At 45.6% G+C, this 25,848-nt stretch overlaps 2 protein-coding genes across 2 annotated transcripts in view; one reads left to right on the forward strand and one right to left on the reverse strand.

The window, feature by feature from the left end:
• Positions 1-513, reverse strand: part of SPIDR (scaffold protein involved in DNA repair) — a 208,194-nt gene extending 207,681 nt beyond the window's left edge. Inside the window, exon 1 of the mRNA XM_030011353.2 lies at positions 342-513. Coding sequence (XP_029867213.1) covers positions 342-356 — 15 coding nt within the window. The 5' untranslated portion in view covers positions 357-513. The remainder of the gene's footprint in view (positions 1-341) is intronic.
• A 9,084-nt stretch (positions 514-9,597) lies between these two features.
• LOC115340073 (ethanolaminephosphotransferase 1-like) overlaps positions 9,598-25,848 on the forward strand; it is a 60,900-nt gene continuing 44,649 nt past the window's right edge. Inside the window, exon 1 of the mRNA XM_030010865.1 lies at positions 9,598-9,694. Coding sequence (XP_029866725.1) covers positions 9,638-9,694 — 57 coding nt within the window. The 5' untranslated portion in view covers positions 9,598-9,637. The remainder of the gene's footprint in view (positions 9,695-25,848) is intronic.

The raw sequence follows: 25,848 nt of genomic DNA on the forward strand, positions 1-25,848 counted from the left end.
GCCTCGGAACGAGCCGGAGCGAGCTCTCCCTCTCCGGCAGCCGGCGGGGCCCGAGGCGCCGGCCCCGCTCCCCGCCAGCCGCTGGCTGGCAGCCTGGGCTCGGCGGCCCCAGCCGCCGCCCGCCTGCTCGGGGCGCGCGCGGCCGCACCGCCACCCGCCGCCGGGACCGCCCTCCCCCGGGGAGCCGGCTGCCTTTCCTTCCTACGCCGCCTCCCGGGGAGCCGGCGGCGGGAGCCGCGGCTCGGCCCTGAGGGAAGGCCAGGGCGGCCGGGACCCGCCGCGGGCGCCCGCCCGCGCCCGACCCGCCGCAGCCCCCTCCCCTCCCGCGCGCAGGCAGGTACCTTCCTACTGGGCATCGCCCCTGACAAGGCAGCCACGTCCCCTGTCACGTGGCGGGGGAGCCCCCGGCGGGGCGGGGCAAAGGGGAACCCCCAGCCCGCTCCCCGCGCGGGAAGGCGGAACGCTCCCCTCCCCGAGCCGGCGGCTACTCCCCCGCCCTTTCCAGCTTTGGCGCCGCGGAAGCCGCGGCTCCTGATTGGGCGGACGTGGCGCACCGCGGGTGACGTCGCGGGGAAGGCAGAGGCTTCCCGAGGAGGTGATGGGTGCAGTGTGCGCATGCGCTGTGTGGGGCGAGGGCGGTCGGGGGCGGGGCGAGGCTGGCGGCCGTGAGGCAGTGGGCGCTACCGCCCACTTCTCTCGCATTTCCCCGCTGCCGCCGCCGCCACGGTGGTGCGGGGTCTCGGCCGCTCCCCTCCCTCCTTCCCTGCGGGGCTCCGAGGCGCAGGCTGTGCCGAGGGCGGGGTGCCGGCGCCGGGCAGGCCCTCCTCACGGCGCGGCGGTTGTGAGGGAGGCGTTAAGGGGCTCCGCGCGCGCCCGCCCACCGGCCCTGCCGTGGCGCGGAAGCCCCGGCGGCGGCGGCGGCGGCGGGGGGTGGTCGCTGCTCGGCTCGGCGGAGTGGCGGGCAGGCGGCGGGAGCCCTCGGGGCTTTCTCGGCGGGAAACGCCATCGCTGGCACCGCGTCCCTCCGGGCTGGGCGGGTTTGGCCTGCGGCCCCTTCCCCCGCCGAGCTGCCCCCGCGGCCTCAACGCGGAGCTGGGGGGGCAGCGGCGTAGGTCGCCCGTTCCTTTGCCCTGGGCGCTGGCTGAGTTGGCAGCCCTGGCTTCCAAGGGGCCGGTGTGGAGAGTGGTGACTGGCCTGTATTTGTGGTGGAAGGAGTTCTCCAACCTGCGTTCTGCCTCCGCATCCTTCATGATAGCCAAGTTCACTCAGAAATAAATCTCAGAAGAGTGGTGCTGTTTAACACCACAAGGAAATAAAGTACTGAGATAGCTGACCAAGTAATGTCTGAACACAAGACACTTCGCTGATAAATTTACAGGCAAAAAAGGGTAATGTCAGTGCCAGGATGTAGGGACTTGGAATTGAAACTGCGTTGAATAGAGCTTCTCTTCCATAAAATGGTAATTGCAGCTAACTGAGGGAAGAAAAGGCTGATGACCTTTGAAAATGTTTTTCTGATACCAGTGGAAACAGAAAAGGGATAGACAGGTTATTTTTTGCTGCTTTTTGTGTGTTCTCAAGAAGGTCACTTAGGCTGTCAGTGCTGCTGTTAAACTGTTAAGAATAATAAATCTTTGTAAAATGAGATAATTGTATCTCATAGCTTAATTAGAATTTATAAAGCACTTATATTTTGATAGAAGGTACTGTAGGACTGCATTTTTATTATTAAACCCTAATTACATGTATCTATGTCTATAGTTTATGGTTTGTATTTTTTCCAAGGCACCCTGTGGCCAATACCAATCTCACATTCCCTTTATGAAACTGCCACTAATTAAAGTGGATTTTGCAAGGAGAGGAGAGCCAGAAACATCATAATCCAAACCCCATACTGCCTTTGATTGTTATGTTCAAAACAGAATTAAAAGCACCGTGTTCTCATCCTTCCAAAAATTTGCAGCATTTCTTCCGAAATTACCAGACTGACAAATGAATTCTATTATGTATCGTCAAAGTGGTTTTCTTTAGTATTTGAATAAGTATGTTATTGCACTATTCAGTTAAACAGTCTGTGTTAGAGCTAAACCACAGAGAAGTACATGGACCACAGAAGTCTGGTCTGCTTAGTGAGTCTGTATTATTTTTTTCTGTACATAATCTCCTTCTGAGGACTCCAGGGTGCTCAGACCTGGGAGGAACTTACTTGTGTAGAATCCCAAGAAGGTGACCCAATCGATAGATTTCCTTTATTTGTTCTCATGTTCTTCACAAAGAAGTACTGAAATGACATGGAAATAGAGGAAATGGGTCAGAAAACCACCCCGTATATTAGGAATTAAAATAAAGCTGTGATTGTTTTTTAAAATAATGTTTCTGTGGAGAAAGAATAGATGCTGAGCTTCTTGACAAAAGCTTAAGTTTCATAATGCCAGTACATTATTCTTCAAGTCTGTTAAAAATTTCTGTGCATTATACTTTTGGAAGTCAGAATTAACGCAATTGGCTCTCTAATTTTTGAAGAACTGTTTTTTCATCTACATAACACAAGCATCTCTGTGTTCTCACAGGCTTAAATAGTAGTTTCAGTTCACTGTTTTATCTGATACACTGATTGACCATGTGGGTGCTCAAGATCAAATTTACTGCTGCTCAGGGAACATTAAGAAATTTTATACTTCTTGTATTTTTGTTGCATGAAAATCACTGAAAAATATAAAATTCCTGTTAACAATAAAACTGGATTTCTTTAGTGAAGTCCGGAAAAAAGAGCATTTATTTGTAGGGGGTGCTGTTGATCGCATCGATGTTTCTCAATCCATGTGTAGAAGGAACTTCTCCCTCAAAGAAACAAAATGTATTTTATGCAAATGAATCAAAAGACAAGGAGGCTTAAATTACTGAAAAAGTTTGGAGAACTTGTTCATCTTCATTGAATGTGCCTGTCCTTCATTCTAACATGGGTTTATGGACTCATTTCCTCTTGCCGAGCATTAAGTTACAGTTACAGCTTTAAAAGCTTTCCAGTGTATAAAGCCTGGTACGGACAATGTCAAATTCAAACATAGAGAAAGGTTTTTGGTTTGAGTCATTTCCGTAGTAAAGTTTTAAAAGTCACAAACATCCCAGCCACTTAACTGGGATGAGACAGATGAGGAAAAACTCGTTAAGTATTTTAGAGTTTGTCTTTCAGGGTCAGCTGGATTTTTATGAATCTATCAGGCAAGAGGTGATCCCAAGGCCTAGGCTAGATCACAGGCAGATCCCCAGCCTAGATCCAAAATAACATTTTCTTTTGCAGACTGTGTTACAGTTTGATGATTCCAGGCTCTCTAAGGTTTCCTAGGAAACAACATGAAACACTTCAGACTTCTTAATCCCAAAGCTGCAGTGTCAGTTCCACTATAAATTAAATTGTACCATTTCACGGTACAATGCATGGCTATGCCAAGGCAAGCTGTAAACTTGCGGAAAAAAATTTTAAAAAAACCAAAACCCTCAGGGGATGCCAGATTTTAGTGAAGTAAACAGAGTCAAGTTCTTACATTCATGCAAATTAAAAATTAATAGCAGATCATTTAAGAATCAAAAGCAAAAATAGGTTTTAAATGAATCAACATACCTGGGAAGCATCTTTTTACCAGCCCTTGCCCCTGGCCCATAAAGCCACGAGGGGCTCGAGCCTCAGGGGCTTCCCGGCTGCCGACCAACACAAGGTGGCTGTGTGCTCAGCACAAGCCCGGTCGTCTCAGCATCCCACCACCAAGCTGCTGCCTATGGCATCTTATGATCGCTGACATTTTTATGTCTTCTCCTGCTATGTCTTTGTGTTCAATGCTATAAAAGAAATAGGAGTACGTAACTTTCTGGCAGACAGTAACATTTGGGAAACGTATTTGCCTGCTTTTTATAATATGTCTCTCTAGTTTAATGAGATAAACGCAAATAAAATAAGATTTTCCAAGCTGAAACTGAATATCTATTATCACTGTACTCTGTTTTGGCTCTAACTGGTGAAAAAAAAAATGCAGGCACATATTCAGAGCTGGAAAAAATGGCACTTTTTAAACTTCAGTCATTAGACCAGTTTATTCCCACCCAAGTTCTTCCTGTTAGTTTAATTCAACAAGATTTTGAGATTACTGAGGTACTGATAACACTGCACTTAATACATTTTAGTAACTTCAGGAACTGAATTTCCTCTTTTAGGTCCAGTATTAATACTACTTTAGCATAATTGGTTTTATCATGACTATGGTGTACCCTTGTGTTGAAGACTTGACAAAGACTGTTCTTGAAAAACCTGAAGCAATGCCATGCCCAAGAAGGAAGAGTATGTTGAAAAGTGGATGGGGTCTGCTGACTGTCTACAGTCAAGATCTTTTCAGTTTGAAAAGTTCATCTTAAGCATCACTTAAGCCCAGCATATCTATACTGGTGAGGGGAAGAAGGCTGATGATTGGCATGGATTCGTGTGCATCCATACTGTTTGAGGCTAGCTGCTCCACAGCAGCCTGAAGGGAGCTGGCATAATCCAAAGCAGAGCTGGGAAGAAGGTAAACATGTAAGCGGTGTGGAGAGCTGGGTCCAGTGCTCAGCAGGCTTTCCCATTAGCAGACTGGAGGGAGCCAGAGCACAGGCTGGAGTGCTGCCCTGTGATTGCCCTTGCTGAGTTGCCAGCAGGCTCCCTGGCCTCGATCAGGTCCTCCCAGCTGGCGTATTCCCAAGCAGAGCCCCTGGCACTGTTTAGGAGATGATAGGACAAGCCAGGACTTGTTTTCCATAGGTGGTATGAACAAGGCTGCCCTGACTTGGAAAAGAGTTTAATTACATGGTCACAAGATGTACCATGCCACTTGCCCTCAGAGCCCGACAATGGATTCAAGCCTGTTTTATTTATTAGTATAGTATATTGACTAGTGACACTTATGTGATATTTTGTTTGACTTTTTCTTTCATCACTGTGACAATACAGAGCAAACCTCTAAGGAGCTGTGATCTGCAGCACAGGAAACAGGGCTTAAGCTGTCTGTTTAAAGGGTCCTCTGTGATGATGAGTCCCACGGGTTAATCTCAGGAGTGGCTACCTCCAAATTCCAAAATTTGCCATAAAGCAGCTAAGAACCAAGAAGTACAGTCCTGCCACTACCTACATTTCCCCAAACCAAGACCGTACTTTTTTCCTGTTACTCCTTCCATCTTTAAAAATTTCCTTTCCCTTTATGTGCCTGCTTTGCTCTGAGAGTAAGGTTGTACAGTCTGTTCAGTGCGATGAACAGGCCAGAACTGGGAAGAGCTGACTTGCTAAGGAGCAAGTTACCACGCATCAGTGCAGAAACACTGCTGTTGCACAAGGCAACAGCATCTGCTCACTCTATTTTGACACATAACTTTTCAGAACAAATGACTTTTCCTTTCCAGGTAGGAAAGTCATCGTGAGAATCCCCATACAGACTGCATCTGCTGGGAACACAGGAGCCTGTACCTGCCCAGAATCACCTGTCCCCTTGCTGTAGGGTGGCACCCAGATGCATCCAGCACAAGGAGTACCCTACGATACTCGGCACGCCTTGTCCCTGAGCTGTGTGATCCTCCACACCGTAATATCCATCGCTTTTATCTAACTCCAGCATCACAGATATTTAAGAGTATCTTAAATACAGGCCGTGGGGACCAGACCTGCCACTATGGCCAGGCCATATGTCACATATCTGCAGAATCCTACATGTCTCACTGCCAAGTGCCCACTGACGTGGTGGCCGTTTCCCCTGCACGAGGCCCAGCGCACCAGGCGTGCTCTAGAACGAAGGCAGAGGTAGGACTGTGGGATGCAGCAGTGGCTCACTGCATTTGCATTGCTTGCAAGCCCTGTAATAGCTAACAAGCCGTAATCTGGTTACACTACTTAAGTTGCTTCATTTGTTTTCTAACCATTAGCCATATTCTAGCCGTATTCTGAAATTCACAAACTGGTTTTTGAATACTGTTGTTGATGTAGTAGAAGTAGCTCTCATTCAAACAAAATTGGAGGTCATCTGTAAGGTCCTTTAGTGAACTCCCAGTAGAAGTCTACCTTCACGGAGCTTACCTGTCCACTGGCAAACTGAAACTGCAAATGGACAACTGGCTTTGGAACTGATACAGCAATTTTTTGAGGATAGACGTGATCATTTTCCAGCATTCAGTACTAATACTAGGTTAAATAGCCATGAGTTATAAACCAGGTTAACAGACCAAGATAAACTTACAGAGAGCCTGAAACTTAAATTGAGCCTCTAAACTGATTCTAGCCACCTTAGAAAAACTTTCTTCTTTTACAGAATAGACATCCTGGATTTTAACAGATTTATGCTAGCCCATGCAGTGATGGGGAGGGAAGCACTGCCTGAGTCCTATGTGTTAACGCACATGAGGGGAATCTGCGGTGACCCACACTGCTCCCTCTTTACCTGTTCCTCCCAGTACATTAGTCCCTTCTTCGGCTGCTTTGGCAGCTGATCATTTTGGGTTTGCTCTCTGCATGATTTTTCTCTGCTTTTTCTTACTTCTTGAAGTAGGCAGGAATGTACTAATAGATGCCTTCCAGATAAAGGCTATTGCATAGCAGGCAGCTTTAAGTTGAGGAATAAACAAGACACTGTCATAAATTATTAAAAGCCAAAGTTGCCATACTAGGCAGTTTCCCCTATGCAAGAAGCTCCGTCATTATTACTTTATTAATATAACGTGTAACAGAGAGAGTGAAAACTGAAAGCCAAGCATTTATTCTAAGCCATCCTAAGCCCTCATCTTTTTGCCTACCATTTTGATGGATTGAAAATATAACTTGTCTTGATGTTTGGTTTCTTTTTTTTCTTTTTTAAATACCATTTGTATCTGTGGAACAGCTCTTTTTAACTTTTTCTTGCATGTACCAGTGGTAGAATATGCCTGCTCTTTCAAAATAATAAATCACTGCTTTCCTCTCAGTACTACACGTAATTAGTAAACAGCACTGAAGACCTGAGAATTCCCTGGCTGATGTCACTGGATTAAAATCTGGCCTTGAGCTATTTCCCCCTGAGCTACAGAAAGCTGTGTTCAGGACGTTTACTTAGTAAGGTCTGAACTGTCACAAATGTCCCAGCCACAGTTGTTAAAAAACTTAAGCTTTTTCTATAATGAAAGTTAACTGTTCTCTGATTTGGGCTTTTGTCTTAATGCTCATCTCATCCACATTCAAGCTCATGAAATGGCAGTCTGTTCAGGTTATAATATTCATGTGCTGGTGCCAGTTAGAGCTCCTCTTTACTCAGGCTACAACTCAGAAAAGACACAAGAGAATGTGCTACAGCACTAAGGCTGCTTTCACTGCTCTTCCCACAATCCTGCATGTAGAACAGCTTGGATCACAGCTCAAACAATTGTCCGGAAAAGAACTCTAAAACATCTCAGATTGAAAAATATAACCATAGAATAACCTCTAAACATATACATGGGTACGCATGGAAACAGTGAGAACATTGGGTGTAGCGGTAAACCACGTGGCTGTGGGTTTTGCTTGCACCTGGGCTTCGCTAGCCTGCGTGCTTGGTCTTAAGGGCCAACCATTCATATGAATCGTGATGCCTAAATCAAGGAAGGTTCTTAATTCAAAGGCTAACACATGTCAATATAATTTCCACAGTATTCTCAAGCATTGCGTTACTTGTGTCATAGCTTGCTCTGTGATGTTCCATACCCAGTCACCACTCTGTTTCCCTCTCTTCAGTATGGCTTATCTAACACTGCCTCCTTTGACATGCTCCTTAGCAGACACAGAACATGCTGAGGTATGAATCATGAAATTGCATTTTTACATATATGCAGGCTTTTACATTCTCTGTTTAGTGGAGTATTTATGACAGTTTTTTCAAAAAGTGTTTCATTTATCACCAATACAGTTTTGAGAGAAGAACAGGAAATAAAAATTGTGCTCTGTATCTGCTATATCTCTATATATTCTATATCTTAGTGACAGCACATCTTCTTTTAACAAAAATTTAGAGGCCTGCAAAGAGAAAAAATACTTTGCGACCTTCTAGCTTTCAGAAAAGCAAGCACCTTTTCTACCACTGTCCATCACACTGCTAATAGTTGTTCACCCAAATTTCTGCTTTTGTGTTTGAGGCTTATGAGTGTTGGAGTTAAGAAATGAAAGTGATAACTATAGAATAGTTTGGTCAGTTTTAGTAACTTACTTGCATAAAAAAATTGCGGTAAGTACAGTAGTAGTCATGCGTCTTTTCTTAGATTCCCTTGTAGATTAATTCAATAGCATAATACAACTTAAAAACACGATAGTAACAATGAGAGGTGAAGGGGATCCCAAATAAAAATCCAGGGTATGAACACTAATTAAGATTAGAGTTGGCTCCTGAAAAATATGAGCTCCAAACACTTTAGCTTTCCTAACTGGAATCAAGCTTTAACTCAGTAACCTGAAGCCGAGTGCTACAGTTCTGGGTTGTTTTCAAGAGCAGAAGTTTAGATGCTGCTGCTGGAAGCAGAATGTAGGTGTAAGCACATCTCAAGTGATTAATGTGTAGCTAATAATACAGAACAAGAACCATTGTATACAGTTTGCACTTAGCGATTTTAACTTGTATATAATTCCTATCAAACCTGCACAGTTTGTAAAATAACACTGGCTCTCACAATGCATTAGGTGCCTGGAAGAGCTCGTGGGTTGCGATTAGTGGATTTTAATCGATTTCCTTTCTGGATAGATGCCATTTGGTCAATAAGGTCTCAGACCCTGATGCATCTGATTTCAACTCTAATAGTGTACAGCGAAGGTAACACAAGCTGTCATGCCGTATGCTTAAATGCATTTGCAGCTGAAACATTACTCTTGATGTCTTCCAGTCTTTTGCCTACACCAGTGCCTCGCTTCCCTGGAAATCAGAAGGTGCAGAACGTACTGCAAACTGATGTGGTATAAGGGCTCCGGTGCAGGTGTTTTAATAAAGAGATGCAAGAGGCAGGTGATTGCTGGAAAGGAATGCCAGTAAAATCTTTGATCCTCAGTGTCACCTGTTTCTAGAACACATTACTTAAATAACATTGTTTTGTATACTGTCTCCACAGGCACACCTTCGCGCGTACTATAAACAGGGCATCTTTAATACGCCTTTAGCCAGAAAAATAGTTTCGGGGCCTGATGCTGCGACGTTACTTGGGTTACGGCTCGCTGTGACCACGGGAGGCTGCTGCAGACTATCCCCGGTACCGGGTACCGTGAGCAAACGAAAGGTTTATAAAAGACGATAATGGCGGGCTGGCACCGAGGCCGGAGAGGAGCGTACCGGGGCCGCGGGGAAACGCCTGATCGCACGGGCGCGGCGGGGCGGGAGCCGCCCGGGGAGAGGCCACCGCCGGCGGGCACCCGGCCCCGCGGGGCACCCCGGCCCCGCGCACCCCCGCCGCGCCGGGACGCGGGTGGCCCCGCGGACGCCCGGCAGCGGGCGGCAGGCCCCAGCCCGAGGGGCGCGGCCGGGGAGCCGCCCTCCGCCCGCCCCCGGCCCCGGCCCCGGCCCCGCCGCCTCCCTCCCCTCCCTCCCCTCCCCTCCCCTCCCTTCCCCTCCCCTGCCGGCGCGGCGCGGAGCACGGCGGGGCGATGTGGCGGTGGCGGTATGTCAGCGGCCGGCAGCTGGACGGCTTCCGCCGGTACAAGGTAACGGCCGGGGGGCGGTGCGGGGGGCAGCGGCGTGCGGCCGCCCCTGCTGCGGCTGGTCCTCCCGGTTTGGCGTGTCGGGGCTCCGGAGGGCTCCGGGCTTGCGGGCGCAGTTGGCTCCGCTCCGGGGCGGCTGAGCGCCCTGCCCCGCTCTGCGTGCGGCCCCGGCCGGCCCATCCCATCCCATCCCGTCCCGTCCCATCCCATCCCATCCCATCCCGTCCCATCCCATCCCATCCCTGCGCCGCTGGAGGGGCTGCCGGGCTCCCACCTGTGGCCGCTCGGTCAGCGGCCAGCCGCAGGGAGGGTGCCCTGTGCCTGGCCGGGGTCTTGCTCAAGATCAAGTGAGCATGAGGATGGGAACGGGGTGTTTACGAAGTGGCAGGTCTCGGTGGGAACAAAGTTGACTGGGTTTTAAGTGAGTAGCAACACTTTTAAAAACCCTGCACGTTTTAAAGGAACACGGGTTAGGAGTAATTCAGTATTTCTGTAAGAAAGTGGGCACTGATGGTGCTTGTCTGGCTCTATGCAAATTCGTCGTACACAGGAACGCTTTGGCTTTGAGGAATAAATAAGAAAGCCAGGGAAAAAAGCTTACTTTAAGTAATTTGAACTAAACCTCATGCTTGCAAATAACAGGCCTGCAGAATTCAAATGAATGGGTGGATCATTAGATATTTTGATTTACCAATGGTATGTTGCAGACTTACGAGATACCTGGGTTTTGTTCCCAGGACGTTGCAGATGTGTTGCAGGGGATTATCCAGACTTGCTTTGGTTGAGGTGCAGGTGTCTGAATCGGGCCATGCCACCCTCTTCACACCCCCTCACCCTGCTCCCTGGTGAAAGCATGGGAGGCACGCCAGCTTCCACCAGCACAACGCCCAACCTTTTATTTGATGTTCAGTTTCCTAAAGCAGCCCCTACCCCATGCTCCCCATGCTTCTTGCCTTACTGCTTTTACCACGTGCCCTCCCACCCTGGCCTCCAACCATGGGACTCGGTTTCTCTGGGCTCCTACCCAGCCCTTCCCTTGCCCAGGCCGGCAGTTCTGCCTGCTCACTGCAGGGTGAATGATGATGGAGTAACTGTGGTTTCAAGAGCCTTCTCCAGGTCAGTTGCTAGGAGCTTGCTATGCACAGCAGCTTGTTAAAATGTACCAACCTGTTTGTGTGTCTCCAGCCTGAGTGGGATAAAACATGTTGCAAGCTGCATCTGGCCACTGGGCGAAAGTTGCACAGGTCTGTGCTTGAGCGGAGGAGCCACAGCCTTGACTGAGATCACCAGAGGAAAATAAAAAGCTATTTTTAGCATAAACAGACATTATTATTTAAGTAACTTTTCTAAAAGATTTGAGTTTGTAGTACAATGTCGTGGTTTAACCCCAGCCAGCAACTAAGCACCACGCAGCCGCTCACTCACTCCCCCCCCCCCAGTGGGATGGGGGAGAAAATTGGGAAAAGAAGCAAATCCACGGGTTGAGATAAGAACAGTTTAATAGAACAGAAAAGAAGAAACGAATAATGATAATGATAACACTAATAAAATGACAACAGCAATAATGAAAGGATTGGAATGTACAAATGATGCGCAGTGTAATTGCTCACCACCCACCGACCGGCACCCAGCTAGTCCCCGAGCGGCGATTCCCCGCCCCCACTTCCCAGTTCCTATACTGGATGGGACGTCACATGGTATGGAATACCCTGTTGGCCAGTTTGGGTCAGGTGCTCTGGCTGTGTCCTGTGCCAACTTCTTGTGCCCCTCCAGCTTTCTCGCTGGCTGGGCATGAAAAGCTGAAAAATCCTTGACATTAGTCTAAACACTACTAGCAGCAACTGAAAACATCGGTGTTATCAACATTCTTCTCATACTGAACTCAAAACATAGCACCGTACCAGCTACTAGGAAGACAGTTAACTCTATTCCAGCTGAAACTAGGACATACAAATATAAGGAACACTTGTATTACATTCTTCCTTATCACTTGAATGAAAGTAGCTGCGAACAAGTGCGGATGGGGAAGAATCAAGATAACTTTTTTTTTAAAACTTGTAATCATTGTGTAGTACTTACGAATGGCAAATGATTACCAAAAGGCAGAATCACACATTAAAACATTTTAGATGAGTGTATTAAAATTACTTTGGTTTCTTGGGAGCATTGCAAAGGCCGGAAAATATGTTGGATAGTTTTCTTAACTACAGGAATCAGCCAATACACTTAAGAAGTATCCGTTCAGCTATGTTCTGGAAAACTATGGTAAGTACAGGTTTTAGAAAGGTGAAATCAAATCTTCAGTTCTTTATTATCCGAGGTGACTCGGGACAGGGACATCTTGGAAATAAATAAATAAATAAATCCAAATGACTCGGGTTACACCCAAAGAAATTCAGCTGCGTGAGGTCAGTGCTGCGGAGCTGGTGCGGTGTCTGCACCATTTTCACAGTGCTCCAGGTTGCTGGAGGACGTGGCAGGTGATGGAAGCTCTGCCCATTCCTGAAGTGCTGCTCACAATGGGTTAAAGTCCTCCAAAAATGCAAAAGTTGTGCTGCAAGGAGGGGCAAGGAGACGCTAATTGCTGCCATAATCGACTCCCTGCCTCCTCACCTGCCTCACCCTCCCATGCCCAGGGCTGCTACCACAACCACAGCTTTGTTCTCACCACCTCCCAGGCCTGAGACATGCTCTTCAACCTCTTATTGCCCTCTGGCTGCCATCTCCTCCATTCACCCCTTCAGCCTAGGGCCTCACCTCATCCTGCCTCTCCAGCTTCCCAGCCCCACTGAGGAGGTTGCTGCTGCCTTTGCTGCCTACTCAACAGGACTGGCACTAAATTCAGATTCCTGTGCCCAGCAGACACAGGTTACCTCTTTTTACAACCACCTGGCTATCTATCTCTGTAGTGTGTTTCCTGGTGGACCCAGCTCTAGAGTACAGTGGAGGGATACATGGGTGAAGAGCTAGATAATCTCATAAAGGATTTATTAGCACATGTTCAATATTGAGCTAAAACAATGTATTGCTTCCAGACCTGAAGTGTGCCAAGGAAACTAGGTAGGGGCATCCATCTCTCCATTGTGCATGACATTGCAGGATTATATTTGCGCTAGTATCAGTGGCTTAATATGCTCCACACTTTGCACACTTTATCCACTGAGCTGATCTGGAGCTGATCATAATGCAGCTTAAAAGAATAATTTGTGTGATCAACTCCTTTCATAAAGGTAAGTTTGGCCTGAAAAAAATACTGTTCAATTTTCAAAATTTTCACACAGCTGAACTCATTTCTCTGCCATGAATGCCCCAATTGTATGTCTCAGGCACTGTCTGTCTCCTGTTCGCAGTTGGAGGAGGGCCTTGGCAACAAAACCCGTGCAGTTCTTTGCAAAGGGAATGGCAGACCTGATGAATGCAAAGACTTCAGCACCCTTTAGCATCGTCAGGTCCATGTGTATTATGCTTTTGAAGCAAGTTTTCCCCAATTACCAAACTTTGATTTACATCACAGAGTGGCTCCAGAGCACACAAAATGCATTCCCTTTGAATGAACCTAAACCAGATGTACTAGGAACACACAAGAACACCCAATACATTCAGTCCATGGTATCATACTGGAACCAGTTCAGTGCAAAACCTTCTGAAATCCTTATAGCATGGACATCGGATCCTTAGGGCTTAGCTATTGCACTTTACCAATCTATTCCCGTTTGTTCTGCATGTTAATGGAGATTCAGATTCAGTTTTCCTTTTTCTGCTCAAAAGTGCACTGAGAACAGGTGGACATGCGACAATGAGACAGTTCAGACGCAACCCTGGGTATTGCTGCTGTGGTAATTCTGCTGTCTTTTTGCCTGTGGGGCAGGTGGGCAGGTGCTAATTTCAGGACAGTTGTATGGTTGGCTGATTTGCTGCAACTGTAGAGCAGAAGCAGCTGATAGTTGGATTTTGTGCTGTTCCCTAGGATCTGGAGTGACACAGCCGAAAAGCTGCAACCGACTGCAATTGTAGGGCTTGGGTCTTGTCGTTCCTACTTTTATATTTCTGTTATCAGCTTTTTGCAGTTCTAGGGGAGCACCCGTGGAATTACATAGCTGCCTTTTTTCCGCCTATTTGGGTTTCTGTTGGAAACAAGCAGTTCTGAGACAGCTAGGTGATGACTACAAATGAAAGCAGAATTCAGTTCTTTATTTTTATCCTCCTCACCAGAATGCAATAATGTTAATGATGAGCTCTTGTTGCCATTGCCTCTTCTCATCACTGCGATCTTAGGATTTCCTTTGCAAATCTGCCTTGAATCAGCTTTTCTACAGCACATATGCATGGAGGTTTTTGAAGCCAGAAAACTCTGACAGCTTGTCCTCTCTCAGAACAAAAGAGATCTAAGGACAAACTGTAGAGGCTTGACTCAAAGAATAGGCCTTGGAAAATATGATTTAAAAAATCAGAGATAACATTAAAAAGTAAGGTCTAAGGTTCCACATTTTCATCTTGGTATGTCCACACTGTTTCTATCCTCTCAGCCATTTTTAGAGGGTAACTAACTCCTTGTGCAGAGAAGGGAGGCCAGTAAATGAGGTATATGTGGTTTCATTTCAGTGAGACTTCTGCTATTGTCCTACATTCTCGTAAGTAAAGTAGGTAGAGGTAAGTAAGACAAAATTGGTGTAAAATGGAAACACATTACCCTAAAGAGTAATTTTAATTTCTCTGTCCTAGTAGGAGGTTCTATCAAATGGGATTCTACCTAACAGAGCTGTCTCTTTGTCCCAGCTCTGCTGCTGCTCAATACTTTCATTGATTAACAGAAGGGAGATTAGTCTTGTGAAATTTTCATGTGATACTAAAGCACTTTGAAGAATAGGCTTATGATTTAAAATGTTCTTGAAAAAGGGATATAGTGGCCAGAAATCAATACAAAGAAATTCAGTAAACAAAGTACAATGCTTAGGGGAAAGAAAATCAACATTTTGAACATAAAGTAAGAGACAACAAACTGCAAAAAAGATACCTGGGGATCAGAGTGTCAGCAGTGTTGTAGCTCTTGTAATAAAAAAAGCTCTTAAGTGTGAAGTGCCATAGATATGTCAAAGGGTTACATATACTCCTGTAGCTGATGTACTTGATCAGGTATAATAACGTGTTGTGCTTGCTTTGGCACACAGTTTACAATCCACAGAACGGCATTAGGAATATTAAGGCTTAGAAAAGATGAACTGTGAGAAACAGTCTGAGTACTGTGGGATTAAGAACCTAACAGCCAGTTAGTCTTCATGCATGCCCTTTTAAAGAAAGACAATACGTAAGTTTCGCCTGCTCGAAGAGAAATTTAAGGCAGGTGCTATGTCAGTCTTGTATCGAGAAGGGTCAGTGGAACAGGTACTAAGGGGGATTGTGCAATCATTTTACCAGTCTTAAGAAATGATTCGATTTCTCTGAAGGAGGATCTACAATCTAGTGTTGAGTGTTAATAAACAGTTGCTTACACCTTTTTTAGCAAAGTTTTGGATAATGTGTTCTATTTTAATCTGCCGACATCGTCATTTATCGCAAGCAGTTGGCTCATTACCTCGCGGTAACTTGATCTGCTTCCTGAATGTCTGCTAAACGTGATCCTCCATTAGGTGAGCATGCTGGACTAGAAGACCTCTCAGGTTACATCCCAGCCCTCATTTTGGTACGTTAGAGAAACAAGATCAGATGTATGATGATCACGTTTCAAGGCTTGATTGTTTGTCTCATACGGACTTATACCAGAAGAGCAAAGTGTGTTGAGTATAATCTAGCGAATAACTTTCTGGAAGTTCAGGAGCATTCCAGATAGAAGACTGGATTTCTGTTAACTCTTTATGTGTTTCCAAGGCTACCTGTGTAACTATGAGATTGAGAAACATAAAGGGTTCTGCTCACATTGACTGAACGTGAGTTTTGCTTTTGACTCTGGCAACACAAGGATTTTGCATGATTTTGAAAATTTAGGATGAGACTTTCATTTACATATTTATCTGGAACTTCTTAGGAGACAGTTAATACTGTTCATGATTGCACATGGACAATTTTATATATGTTGAGTACATACATTACATGTTTCTTATATAGTATTTTTGCAGACAGTATTTTTAGGTTTTTTTCCTAATTTTTAATTCCAAGTATTACTTAAAAGCAGTTATCATCAGTTTTATCTGCTGTAATTAGTTTTTTTCAAACCACCTCAGTTTAATAAAACCCTTGAATATTTGAGGCAATGGAAACTAACATTTTCTACCTTCCCTAAAACTGGTGACACAACAGCCCACTGTTCTACAAATAAAATCTTGCAGTCTTCTTCATAGTACTTGGAAGACTGGTGTTGTAATTAAAAGCTGTGAAATAAAACAAATCATTTATTACCCTTACATTTTCTGTCAGCGTATTCATGTGTAGAAGGGTTGTGGGCCAACTGAATTACGTAATTCTGAAAGACAGCCTTCGTGCACACACCATTTCTTATTCCTCATCCTGTTGTAATGGTAGCTGACATAATACAGCGTTTCAAGAGCTCTGTAATCATTATTTTCCTTCGACATATCATATGCTAATGATCCAACAACAGAATGAAATCACATCACAGAGATGCTGCATTTGATATTGCTGAAGGACTTTTTTCCCAATGATGTGCAGCATTACGCCCATGGATTTACCAAGGTTCATTAGACCACTTTAGGGACAAATACGCTGGATATAAGTAGTTGTATGCCTTGTTGAGTCTCGTAAAAGTGCAAATAACAACCACAATTTCATTTTATTGCTTTATCAAGAGATGTTAGTGTTCTGAAATGCTTATTGGATTTTTATGTGTAGGATATGCATGTATACACATTTATGTATTCATATGTATTTATTTTTGTTTATTAATCTATGTTTTAATAGAAGACTAATTGCAAAGATGTATCTGTGATTTGAATGTGGATTATTTGTTATAAATCTAGGGGAACCATTCTTATGAGGGTTGTTTTGTAGAGGCAGGAGCTGGGTTTTTGCATCTTTCTGAGAAATAGCTCATCTCTTGTGCGTTGGGATACTAGATAACACAGCTGTTTAGTGTATGTGGTACAGAACCCCTGTTTAGCATCCCTCATGAAAACTGCAACCCACTTTTAATCTGTCTGCCCTTTTGGGCCTAGAGCGGTTCCTTTGGTTTCCCTAGATATTTAGGTACACGCCCTGGCAGAGCTCCAGCTGCGTGGGAATTTGGTCTACTGTTTGATCTTTAAAGGGCTGCTGGCACCTCTGAAAACACATTTGTACACACACACAAATAGTTGTAGCACAGAATCCTGCTGTTGTTTCCTTTTACCAACTGTAGAAGAGCAGTATGAACAAAAAATACATAGAAATCAACTTCCTTGCCATGTTAGAGCTTCTTTGAATAGAGATGGTTAAGGATCTCTTTGTGCAGTTCCTTGAGAGTATGCAGGTTTTGTTTTTTAGCAGGATTTGTACTTTTGCCAATCTGGGCCAGCCTCTCTACCTTTGTCCCTTTACAGCAGCAAATGTGCATCTGCCTTCTGTTATCCCTTGCTTGATATTTAATTGTATTTCTGTGTTCTTTTCCATCATTTTGGCTTTGTTGTTAAGTGTTTGAACGTGTCCCACTAAACAAAGCCTTTTCCTGAGGACAAGTTAGGCAGCATCCCTAATATAACTACCATTGATTGAAAAATGGTTGCTGACTTCCAGTGGATAACCCTTTTCCACCTCTCCCTGGTCTGGGTTCTTACAGTCCTGTCAGTAAAGAGTAAGATCTATCTAGTCTCATATAGTGAGCAAGAATGTCACTGTTGGGGCCAGCGCATTACGACTTCTTGCCCCAAAATGTGCTTCTCTCTCAGTTGTATTGTTGCTCTGATACCTCTCATAGATCCCACATTACAAGCATAGCTAGTCAGCAGATCTGCGATCCATCAGCCCTTTACTCCTGGCAAATGGGATTGTGGTAGTGTCGTGGTTTAACCCCAGCTGGCAACTAAGCCCCACGCAGCCGCTCGCTCACTTCCCCCATGGTGTGATGGGGGAGAGAATCGGAAGGGTAAAAGTGAGAAAACTCATGGGCTGAGATACAGACAGTTTAATAGTAAAGCATAAGTCACACACGCAAGCAAAGCAAAACAAGGAATTCATTCACCACTTCCCATGGGCAGGCAGGTGTTCAGCCATCTCCAGGAAAGCAGGGCTCCATCACGTCTAACGGTGACTTGGGAAGACAAACGCCATCACTCCGAATGCCCCCCCTTCCTTCTTCTTCCCCCAGCTTTATATGCTGAGCATGACGTCCTATGGTCTGGAATACCCCTTTGGTCAGTTGGGGTCAGCTGTCCCAGCTGCGTCCCCTCCCAACTCCTTGTGCCTCCTCACTGGTGGGTTGGGGTGAGAAGCAGAAAAGGCCTTGACCCTGTGTCAGCACTTATCAGCAGGAATGAAAACATCCCCATCTTATCAGTCAACACTGTTTTCAGCACAAATCCAAAACACGGCCCCACACCAGCTACTATGAAGAAAATTAACTCTATCCCAGCCAAAACCAGCACAGGTAGGCAGGAAGCTGAACACAGGCCCTCAGTGTGCCCTGGCAGCAAAGAAGGTTAACAGCATCCTGGGTTGTACTAACAGTAGCACAGCCCATTAAGTAAGGGTGGAGTAATTATCCCCCCTTTACTAGGCCACATCTAGAATACTGTGTCCAGTTTTGGGTCCCCAATAAAAGAAAGACGTTGACAAACTGGAGCAAGTTCAGTGGAGCCCACCAGGGTAGTTGGGGCTGGAGCACTTCTCCTGTGAGGAGAGGCTGAGGGACTGAGGCTTGTTTGGCCTTGTGGTGGGTTGACCCTGGCTGGATGCCAGGTGCCCACCAAAGCCGTTCTATCACTGCCCCTCCTCAGCTGGACAGGGGAGAGAAAATGTAACAAAGGGCTCACGGGTCGAGATAAGGACAGGAGATCACTCATCAATTACCATCATGGGCAGAACAGACTTGACTTGGGGAAAATTAACTCAATTTATTACCAATCAACCAGAATAGGGTAATGAGAAATAAAACCAAATCTCAAAACACGTTCCCTCCACCCCTCCCTTCTTCCCGGGCACAACTTCAATCCCAGATTCTCTACCTGCCCCCCCCCGCAGTGGCGCAGGGGGATGGAGAATGGGGTTTACGGTCAGTTCATCAGATGTTATTTCTGCTGCTTCATCCTCCTCAGGGGCAGGACTCCTCACACTCTTCCCCTGCTCCAGCGTGGGGTCCCTTCAATGGGGGACAGTTCTGCATGAACTTCTCCAACGTGGGTCCCTTCCACAGCGTGGAGTCCTTCAGGCACAGACTGCTCCAGCGTGGGTCCCCCACAGAGTCACAAGTCCTGCCAGAAGACCTGCTCCAGCGTGGGCTCCTCTCTCCATGGGTCCGCAGGTCCTGCCAGGGCCCTGCTCCAGTTTGGGCTTCACACGGGGTCACAGCCTCCTTTGGGCACCCACCTGCTCCGGCGTGGGGTCCTCCACGGGCTGCAGGTGGATATCTGCTCCACCGTGGACCTCCCTGGGCTGCAGGGGGACAGACTGCCTCACCATGGTCTTCCCCACAGGCTGCAGGGGAATCTGCCCCAGTGCCTGGAGCACCTCCTCCCCCTCCTTCTTCACTGACCTGGGTGTCTGCAGGGTGGTTGCTCTCACATGTTCTCACTCCTCTCTCCAGCTGCTGTTTCTGTTTGTCCCAGCAACTTTTTTCCTTCTTAAATCTGTTATCATAGAGGCGCTACCACTATCACTGATGGGCTCGGCCTTGGCTGGCAGCGGGTCCGTCTTGGAGCCAGCTGGCATTGGCTCTGTCGGACACAGGGGAAGCTTCTAGCAGCTTCTCACAGAAGCCACCCCTGCAGCCCCCCTGCTACCAAAACCTTGCCACACAAAGCCAATACAGGCCTGGAGATGAGACATCTTCAGGGGCATCTAGCAGCAGCCCCCCAGCACCTATGGGGAAGTTCTTGAGAAGATGGAGCCAGGCTCTTTATAATGGTGCATGGCGGGAAGACAACAGACACAGGCATAAGCTGAAACAAGACATCTTCACGCTATAAGGATATAAGGAGAAAATTTTCCTCAAGAACACAGTGAGACAGTGGCACAGGCTGCCCAGGGAGGTTGTGCAGTCACCATCCTTGGAGCTTTTCAAGGCCCAGCTGGATAAAGCACCAAGTACCTAGTTTGAGCTCCTGGCTGAGCCTACTTTGAGAAGGAGGTAGGACTAGAGACCTGCTGAGGTCCCTTCTGACCTGAATTACCCTGTGATCCTAACCCATGATTCTGTGATCTTGAGGCGATGACATTGCTCTGCAAGCAAGGGGATGTTCCACTAGCAGGCATGACTCCCTAAGAGCAGCCTATCCTGACCCACAACTCCATGTGCCCCATGACCTCATGGACTTAGGTTCGTATATAACTCCGTTAAGTGACAGGACGTGGTGTGTGGCCCAGTGCGTGTGTCAGGATTCCTGAAAATGGGGAGGTCTGAGTGGTAAGTATACATTTACAAAGAAGCATCCCCAGGACAGCAGTTTATGTAACGATAATTTCCCGATGAGTTAGTAATACCAACCAGAATGGTTGAGTTGCCCAAACCATGACATTGGGTTTTGAATATTTTACTAAGAATACTTTAAGATGAAAGGAAAATTTAACCATATTTCCTAGCTATAGGTATGCACAGGCTAATGGAACTGAAGGGGGCAAAGTCAGGTGGGAGAGAACCACTCAGGAGCCCAACTCAGGCAGCCTCTTCCCTCACAGTGCAGCTACATCCAGCCCTAGTACAGACAGCGCAGTTGTTGAGTAATAGAGTCCACAGCCTCAGACCCCCAAAGAGACAAGCATTTGCACCTGAGGATGCAGTTACATGCCCACTACCACCTACTCTTTTCCAGGCTAAATTACAAACCGTGTTCTTTAGTTTCTACTCATACATTATATGCTTCAGCCTTGGGTGTCTTAGGCGCTTATAACTCCTGGACTTAGGTATTGGTGACCTAATAAAAAATTATATATATACATATATATGGATGGGGGGAAAGGCAGGGTAGTCCAAACTATTTAAGCAATAGGAGATAGAAAATCCAAGCCATTATTATGAATAATTAACTAAATGATGATACAATGTAAAGTAATTTTTTTATTAGAAGTAACAGGACTGTGTTTTGGAATACATCAGCACTTTCAAACTGCTGAACATTTGGAATTCATTTGGCATGCACAACGTTGTATAGGTCTGTTATTGTTTATAGCGTACTTCTCTTCTTTCCCTTTGTGAAGCTTTTGTTAAAACCCAAAACTGTGTCCCATAACATCTACAAATCTGTAAAAAAGTATATAAAGTAGAATTAAACCCGACTTATTTAACGTATTTAGGAATCTGAAAGGTGAATGGAAAGTTGTTACCAGATTTGTCAGTATTTCAGTATTTTCTTTAATTTTTGTGTGGTTCCAGAAGTGTAAGGTACCACAGAAGGCAAGTACATGTTGCATAAGTATGAAGTAACTTGCCCAGAAGGGAGAGTTCCCACTGGGCTCTCTTGAATAGCGACTTGTTTATGCCCTGGATTGGGAGGGTCATTCTGCAGCCTTCAAAACAACAAAAAAACTCATCTAATGCAAAAGAGAATATCCCTTGCCCAATCCATCGTCATTCCTCCTAGCCCCTTGTCTGTCAGTTACGAAACACAGGTACTGTGAAATTGCATAATTGGAGAGGAAATGTGGTAAAAGAAGCCGTAGGAAGGTATTGGTAGCTGTCAGGGTTCCACGACGGCTGGGGGCAGCAGGGCAGGGCCTGGCAGCCCGTCCTGTCCCACCAGCAGAGGCTCGGCCGAAAGCTCCCAGGGACCATGGCTGGGACCCAGCTGCTGCCCTCAGCACCTGGGAGCCTCTGCCCATGGGCGCCCAAGGAAGGGGCCACCCGTGCTGTGCTGGCCCTGGGAGGGATAGCTGGGACATACGTGGTAGACGGTAAAACCTCATCACTTGCTTAAATCTTATTTTATTTCAAATATACGCTGTGGAAGATCAATTTTTCAAACCTTTTCCATCAGCAGATCCCTCAAAATTTTCCGTCTGTGATGTAGGTCCCTGTGTATAAGTACAGGCCAAATGACAACAAGCTCACATTTATATGTGCTGGAGAAGCAATCAGTAGATGTCCAGGTGGCATTGTGGAAATATGCCATCATGCAAATATTGTGGAAAACCACTTTGCAGAATTATTATTTTCAATAGATCACTTGTCTGAAGATCATAATTTTGCCTGTTTTGAATTTGATGTATTGATTCTCAGCTGGTTTAGGCTGTCTTCAATTACCTTAACGAAAAGTTAATTTAGGAGGAGGAGGAGAAAATGATTTGTTTCCCCCTCCCTTTTTCATTCATTTTGAACAGATGTAAATGACTACAGGTTCAAAGGTAATTTAAAACTTTGATAGCACTTTAAAAGTTTGATAACAGTTTGAACTAATTCCAGAATGATAATTTATGTGGAATAAGGTGTGGGGAAACTTACTGGATTTCAGCTGCTCTCATTTTGGTGCTTCCCCCACAGAAAATATGAAGTACCTTATCCTTTTACATTTAGGCAGAGGTTACCTCAGTTCATCAGATACTCATCATGAGGTAACAACATGCACACGTATATCTGCTGTGGTGCATTGTGAGGCAAACACTTGGTTATCTCGTAGTAACTTCTTTACATGTTCTCACCCTTTTCCATCATTTGCTCTTTTGCCAGGTATTGCTTACTAAAAGATGGAGATTTTTTTCGCATGGGTAACATAAATACAACGAACGCTTGACTTAAGAGGAAGTTCCCCAAGCCTGCAGGACCATTGAGTTGTTAGAACATCAGCACATAGGTACACCTGTGGCTCTTCCATACCTATGCCCAACCTGGCTGAGTTTGCTTGCGGGAAAAGGGCAGGTATCACAATATTTATGTTCTTCAACCAAGTCCTTATATCATTAGATGGTTCTCATATTTTCCATGTGGGAACAGCTAGTGTCTTCTTCCATAACAGGCATCTAACTTCACATGAAATATTCGAGGGATCGTAGAACCGTATACTCAATATACTGCAACCTAAACCATGATTACTATCTGATATATAGCTGTTTTAATCATTCATTTGTCTGGGAAAGAAGCTTTTCAGCCTTTACATTTTTAACAGACTTCTTTATTTCCTTTTGTAAAAGTGCACTCAAGTATAAAGTTGAGCTAATATGGGCAGACTTTATTTGAATACGCTGGTATTGCTTATACTTAAATTATGTATATAAATATGACTATCAATATTGTGGCAGTATCCTTTGCTATATACTCTTAGGGTGAATCACAGCTCATCTGTGCCTCAGTCTTCCAGTGTGTACAATGGAGATAATAAATCATGTGCTGATTCATGAAGTTAATGAAAAATTAAAATTTCCTGATTTCTGGGCAGGAATGTGAAGTGTTGCAAATTTGTTGCTACTAATATGAAATTAAAACCTATGGAGGCATTTTGATGCCAACAATTCAAATGTAAATAATTCACAACAGTTTTACTCTGTATCTCTGAATGTATATGACTGTATGGCACAGTATGGTGCTACCTGGAATAAGATAATTTAAGTACAGGAAAGGAATAGTCTGTTAGCATAAGGAGCAGCTTGAGTTGAAAGAACTATCTCCCAGCAGTTAATGCAACTACATTTCTTGCCACTTGCTTTCTCTCCTGACTCTGAATTTGTGCAGACATGCTTTGTATTCTTCTCTTCATTGTAGTCATTCAAAAATTTTATAATTGGGATACCTCCACAGTGCAAGGCTGGAGAGGGCCAGGGAGCCCAGTGAAGATCCAGCTGTTTCCTCTGGTTGATAGTTAGCTCACTCCTCATTCTTTTTTCTTTCAGAGAAGGTCTCTCTAAGACAATAGCTAGGCTTTGTTTTGGGAATAGACCACTCTGAAGGCAGTACACACCATTTTTTGGCTTTTGCCATCCTTCAGCACTCTCCCAACAAGGGCATTTGGATTTTTGAACATGCACAGCACGCAATGCTCACTTCCATGCTCTGAAAATGCCATGTTACTGGGTTACAACGTAGTCTCCAGATTGCTTCAGATACTTTGAACTGAAACATACTCAATGCTAATAATGTGTTAGGTGTGAAAGGCCAGATAATGAGGCCAAAAACCCCTCCAGCAGATGCTGTGAAGTGGGAATGTGACCAGTTTGCAATAAGGGGAGGTATTTCTAAGCTGTGTGGATGTGAGCCAGAAGGTACCATTTGTCTTGTATTTAGCAGTGCAGACATTGGTCACTGTGAATGAGCTTTTGACCCATGAGTGGGTTGGCTCTGCTCTGCCACTCCAGAACAGTTGTCTTTCTTCTGTGTAGCCAAACCTTTGCTTTGGCTCGTTTTTCTCTCTTTTGTTTTCTCAATTACTTTTCTTTTGTTACTCTTACTTTTCTTACTGTTTAACCTTTTGTCCCCCTCCACTTTAATTCTCTCATCTTTCCTCTTCCCTCTAACACAGCTGACCAGTACAGACTTGATGCTGTGCTGGATCCCCTGGATGGAGTTAAATCCAGTTGGCGGCTGGTCACAAGTGGTGTTCCCGAGGGCTCAGTTTTGGGGCCAGTTCTCTTTAATATCTTTATCAGTGATGTGGATGAGGGGAGTGAGTGCACCCTCAGTAAGTTTGCCGACAACACCAAGTTGGGAGAGAGGGTTGATCTGCTTGAGGGTAGAGAGGCTCTACAGAGAGATCTGGACAGGCTGATCGATGGGCCGAGCCCAATTGTATGAGGTTCAACAAGGCCAAGTGCTGGGTCCTGCACTTGGGTCACAACAACCCCATGCAGCGCTACAGGCTTGGGGAAGAGTGGCTGGAAAGCTGCCCGGTGGAAAAGGACCTGGGGGTGCTGGTCGACAGCCGGCTGAGTAGGAGCCAGCCGTGTGCCCAGGTGGCCAAGAAGGCCAACGGCATCCTGGCCTGCATCAGAAATAGCGTGGCCAGCAGGAGCAGGGGAGTGATTGTTCCCCTGTACTTGGCACTGGTGAGGCTGCACCTCGAGTACTGTGTTCAGTTTTGGGCTCCTCACTGCAGGAAAAACATTGAGGTGCTGGAGCGTGTCCAACAAATAGCAATGAAGCTGGTGAAGGGTCTAGAGAGCAAGTCTCATGAGGAGCGGCTGAGGCAACTGGTGTTGTTTAGTCTGGAGAAAAGGAGGCTGAAGGGAGACCTTATCGCTCTCTACAACTACCTGAAAGGAGGTTGGAGTGAGGTGGGTGCTGGTCTCTTCTCCCAAGTAACAAGGGATAGGACGAGAGGAAATGGCCTCAAGTTGCAGTAGGGGAGGTTTAGATTGGATGTTAGAAAAAATTTTTTTACTGCAAGGGTTGTCAGGCATTGATTGGCACAGGGTGCCCAGGGAAGTGGTTGAGTCCTCATCCCTGGAGGTGTTCAAAAAACACATAGATGTGGCACTTCAGGACACGGTTTAGTGGGCATGGTGGTGTTGCGTTGACGGTTGGACTTGATGATCTTAAAGGTCTTTTCCAACCTAAACGATTCTATGATTCTACGATTCTATTCTGTGACACAGGAACACAGAGTAAAACCACATCTTCCATGTGCCACCTGAGTCAACATCCATGTGTGCGCGTGTGTCTGCTATCTGTATTCTCGTTTCTAGCTCTGCTAGAAGCCATTATTAACACAGAGGGGGAAAGCAGATGGCTTTCAAGGAGATATCAGCTATTTAAAAAGAACAGCAGAAGGATTTTTGAGCTTGGAAGTAAGATGGAGTCAATTAATGCCATTTTTTCCTATTCCCTCACTAGTGCTGTTCCCTCCCAACTATTAAAACTTCTTTTAAAAATAATTAACTGAAGCTTTCTGATTAATCCAAGCCCTTCTTCTTTGCATAAAGACAACCAAGATCCCTTTTCTACTGCTGAAAGTGTTTGATTAGCACTCGTCTTGCACTTAAAAACCTCTAACAGGCTTATCCTCCACTTCTGTCTTTTAATGTAAAAGTGCCCTAAAAAGGAAAGAATTATGCAATAGAAAGTGGCAGTACTTTTTTTACATCAGGTTCAGTGC

Source organism: Aquila chrysaetos, chromosome 4 (genome assembly GCF_900496995.4).
Source record: "Aquila chrysaetos chrysaetos chromosome 4, bAquChr1.4, whole genome shotgun sequence".
NCBI lineage: Eukaryota > Metazoa > Chordata > Aves > Accipitriformes > Accipitridae > Aquila > Aquila chrysaetos.